This window comes from Monodon monoceros, unplaced genomic scaffold (genome assembly GCF_005190385.1).
Source record: "Monodon monoceros isolate NGI ecotype Baffin Bay Population unplaced genomic scaffold, NGI_Narwhal_1 Contig4668_ctg1, whole genome shotgun sequence".
Classification (NCBI taxonomy): Eukaryota; Metazoa; Chordata; class Mammalia; order Artiodactyla; family Monodontidae; genus Monodon; species Monodon monoceros.
The window spans coordinates 1-4,394 of NW_021700545.1; the positions used below are offsets into that span (position 1 = coordinate 1).

Sequence of the window (4,394 nt, forward strand, 5' to 3'; positions counted from 1 at the left end):
AAAGTGCTTAGAATGGAACTTGGTGTATGGTAATCGCCATAAAGTCTCTGCTGTTGTTCTGAGTCTTTCAATGGTGCTGATGTAGGAAAGTGCTCGGCACATAGATGCTCGATAAACTGTGTTTGCTTTGACATGGCGTCAATCGGTGGCCGAGGGACTCGTCGTGTGGCCTGACCCGGGTGTGGTACCCTTCTCTCTGTTGCAGGACAATGGCATCCTCCATCATGTGGGGCCTCCTGCTGCTGGCAGGCCTGTGCTTCCTGGTCCCCGACTCCTTGGCTGAGGGTCTCCAGGGACACGCTGTCCAGGAGACAGATGCATCCCAGCACGATCATGAGCACCGCCAGGAAGCAGCCTGCCACAAGATCGCCCCCAACCTGGTCGACTTCGCCTTCAGCGTGTACCGCCGAGTGGCCCATGAGTCCAACGCCACCAACATCTTCTTCTCCCCAGTGAGCATCGCTACAGCCTTTGCGATGCTCTCCCTGGGGACCAAGGGTGACACTCACACCGAGATCCTGGAGGGCCTAGATTTCAACCTCACTACAAGGACAGAGGCTGAGATCCACGAAGGTTTCCAGCATCTTCTCCACACCCTCAACCAGCCAGACAACAAGCTGCAGTTGACCACTGGCAACGGCCTGTTCATCAACGAGAGCGCGAAGCTAGTGAGTAAGTTTCTGGAGGATGTCAAGAACCTGTACCACTCTGAAGCCTTCTCCATCAACTTCAGGGATGCTGAAGAGGCCAAGAAAAAGATCAACGATTACGTAAAGAAGGGAAGCCAAGGAAAAATTGTGGATCTGGTAGATGATCTTGACCAAGACACAGTTTTTGCTCTGGTGAATTACATATTCTTTAAAGGTAAGGCTGCACAACCAGCCTGAAACAGAAACACCCCCAAAATATTCTCAAACACTCAGTTCTTAACTTTCCTGGCAGTGCATAATAGGATATAGCCATGCATCTCTGCACGTGTTATTCAATTTTCCACACAGGACCGCTAAAACTTCCCATGATCAAATAGGGTTAGGGAACTATGGATTAAACGGTCAAAGTATCATCGTCTCTGCAGGACTTTTCAGAACCTTAAATGTCCTAATGTGCATTGTAAATCCCTATCTGGGAGGGGTGTATGATATGCAATGTCTCCCAAAATAGAGAGCCAGAAAAACAAATTTCGGCAGAGTGTACAGAGGAAATAGGATTTCCTGGAACACGCTTCTGACAACTCGAGTGTAGAGGAAACAGTGACACCTTTGGAGTCAGAAGGACCAAAGTTCAAATCCTTCCTCTACCACTTATGAGCCTCTACAAAATTGAAATTTTGGACCCTACTCCAGTCTTGCATTATCCTCCCAGAATACCTTTCTGTACACTGATTGCTCGTTTTAGCCCCATTTTATAGATGGTGAAGCTGAGGCCCCGAGAGAAGTGTCTCACCAGGAGGCTCAGGGCTCCTTTATTCTACCACTGTTATTAAACCTTCTCCCAGCCCTGGCTGATGTCCGCTGTCCCTTCTCTCCAGGAAAATGGGAGAAGCCCTTTGAGGAAAAGCACACCACAGAGAGGGACTTCCACGTGAATGAGGAGACCACCGTGAAGGTGCCCATGATGAACCGCCTGGGCATGTTTGACCTCCACTACTGCGACAGGCTCGCCAGCTGGGTACTGCTGATGGACTACGTGGGGAACGCCGCCGCCGTCTTCATCCTGCCCGACCAGGGGAAACTGCAGCATCTGGAGGACCAGCTCAGCAAGGAGCTTCTCGCCAAGGTCCTGGAAAAGAGATATGCAAGGTGACTTCCCAAACCAGAGGCCAGCCCAGGAGCTGCCACAAGAGGTCCAGCCCGAAGGGGGAGGCGGGGGTAGACCCACGTCCCGTGGCCATGACCACTGTGTGTGAACTTGTGCCTCCGGCAGAGGCCAGCATCCGTGCAGGTAGTACCAGCCGGGCTCCATGGGAGGGACGGTGCCCAGGGGTGAGGAGTGAAAGTCCTGTCCCTGAGGACTTCCTCCCCCACCTAGACACTGCCCCTTCCTGGTGGCCAGCGCCCCGTGCAGGGAGAGCAACGCCAACCCATGTTGTGGGCAAACCCAGAAGGAAGAGGTGGGCTTCCCGGCAAAGGTGGCAGTTAAGTGTGGAGTTTCAGGACAGAAAGTCCACGGCAAGACAGGGGGGAAACCTGCTAGGAGAGGCCTGAAAAGCAAAGGCCCAGAGCGGGCAACTCCAGGACACGTTTGATGCTGGTTCTGGATCCTCTGTCACTAGATGAGTGTGGTCGGTCACCGTCATGAACCCCAAATTAGTGCATGTCTCTGTATTTGTAAATATGCCCATGCCCGGATGAGCTGCTTTCTCATGTACAATATAAAACAAAAGTACAGAGAAGTACTCATCATTCACTGAACAGATGTCACTCAGGACCTGCCACCACGCCCCATGGTCAGCTGGGATCCTGGCCCCGGAGGAGTCCCAGTCTGAAGGGTGACCAAACCCTGCAGGGAGGCAGTGTGCACAGTCCTTCCAGAGGACACCCTGGATCCTCCAGGAGGACTTATCAGAGGAGGTGGCATTTGAGAGGCTTTGCAGGACAAGAGGATCCCTGGGATTCTAACATTCTCTGACCCCACGTGTAGACGAACTAAAGTAGAATAAACCAAGGCTGACCTCACATCCTTGCATGGGCAGGGGGACAGGGCACCAAGTGGGAGGAGCAACCAGAAAAGGAAACACTTTCAATTCTGTGAAATGTTTTTATTTTCTAACCATCGTGACAGTTCTGCCAATTTACACTTGCCCAAACTGTCCATTTCTGGAACCTACGATCTGAAAACTCTCCTGGGTAAACTGGGCATCACCAAGGTCTTCAGCAACGGGGCTGACCTCTCAGGGATCACTGAGGAAGTGCCTCTGAAGCTGTCCAAGGTGAGTGTGCTCTTGACCTCTGTAGGTCAGAATGTGCACGGGGGCTACAGCTCAAGGGTGAGGCTGAGGAAGGGACAGAGGGACACAGGCACACCTGCAGACTGAGGTCCCTGAGGAATGCCATCGCTCCACCAAGACTGCAATGTGGTCGGATGATGGAGGGGGACAGGTGGCCTCACATGCTTGGTGCATTTTATTTAAGGACCTCCTCTGAGGTTGTGTCACTCACCCTCTGTCCCATCCTTGGCCGGGCACTTCCCTTCTTTGGGTCCCGATAAACCCCTATTTACAGAGAGAGGCTTAGGCTCAGGGATTGCAAAGTACCTTTGGCCCTGAGCCTGTGACACCAGGAGCTACCGCTGAATCACTGAGTCTGAGTTACAGAGTGATTTCGACCAAAGATGCCATTTACGCAGGAGAATTACAGGTGCCCAGAGAAACAACTGCAGTTCAGTGACTGACTGTGAGCTGAGTGCCTGGGTGGGCATGAGGCGTGTGAAGGTCCCCATCGAAGCCCTGGTCCCCAAGGAGTTTAGAATCTGGTCTACGAACAAGTGCAGAGCCAAGGAGACAAAGTACAAGAAAATCCGCCTCCCGAGGTGGTGGGCTCCTTCCCAGGGCCGTTGAGGAGGCTGGTCAGGAAGGGGTGAGGGTCCCCTCGTGGGTCAGACACAAGCCTTGAGAGCCATGCTTGTGTGTCTCCTTCAGGGAGGGGAGGAGAGAGGCCAGAGCGGGCCCCTCCCTTGGCAAGGCTCTCCTCGCGCCTTGCGCCCGGGTGTGGCTGGGGGCCGGCAGCCTGTCTCTGTTCAGATGGGACCTCTGTGCTCTCCCCTTTGCAGGCGCTGCACAAGGCCGTGCTGACCATCGATGAGAAAGGGACAGAAGCTACGGGGGCCACGATTCTGGAAGCCATCCCCATGTCAATTCCCCCGGAAGTCGAGTACAACAGACCCTTCTTCTTCATCATCTACGATAAAAGCACCAAGACTCCCCTCTTCATGGGAAAGGTGGTGAATCCCACCCAAAAATAACTGCCTCTCTGGGTTCAGCTGTCCCCTCCAGGCCAGGTCCCCTTCCTCCATGGCATTAAAGAATGACTGACCCGGCCCAAGCTTGTGTGTGGCATGTAAATCCCTCATCCTCTTGCGTCTGAGTCTCTCTTTACGTCCCCAGGATGTGTGTGAAATCCAGGCCATGGTGATCTTTCAAGGGTCCACTCCGTTACGGTTTACTAGCATTTGCACCATCCAGCCCTGTGCTAGGCCAGGATGAAATGTAGGCTAAAACCCACAGCTTACTGCCCCTTCCCCAGTCACTGTGGAAAACCTCCAGGCTTTCCAGTCTGCTCTGGGACCCCCAGGGGGAAATCACACGGGGTCAGAATCCAGCCCGTGGTCCCCACCTCCACCCAGTGTCCACCAGGCCCTCTGCTCAGCGTCCCAACCCCACTGGTGCTCACTGCGAC

At 53.7% G+C, this 4,394-nt stretch overlaps 1 protein-coding gene across 1 annotated transcript; it reads left to right on the forward strand.

Moving 5' to 3' along the window:
- Positions 1-192: 192 nt before the first annotated feature.
- LOC114887543 (alpha-1-antitrypsin-like) lies at positions 193-4,060 on the forward strand. Its single transcript, XM_029209380.1, has 4 exons — positions 193-864; positions 1,529-1,799; positions 2,782-2,929; positions 3,769-4,060. The coding sequence occupies exons 1-4, from the start codon at positions 210-212 to the stop codon at positions 3,958-3,960; spliced, it is 1,266 nt and encodes a 421-aa protein (XP_029065213.1). The 5' UTR covers positions 193-209; the 3' UTR covers positions 3,961-4,060.
- The last annotated feature ends 334 nt before the right edge of the window (positions 4,061-4,394 follow it).

Excerpts from the sequence above, each read along its gene's own strand:
- LOC114887543 (XM_029209380.1), top strand. The coding sequence starts at position 210 with ATGGCATCCTCCATCATGTGGGGCCTCCTGCTGCTGGCAGGCCTGTGC. Across the intron at positions 865-1,528 it reads GAATTACATATTCTTTAAAG|GAAAATGGGAGAAGCCCTTT; the intron begins GTAAGGCTGCAC and ends CCTTCTCTCCAG. Across the intron at positions 1,800-2,781 it reads CTGGAAAAGAGATATGCAAG|TTCTGCCAATTTACACTTGC; the intron begins GTGACTTCCCAA and ends CCATCGTGACAG.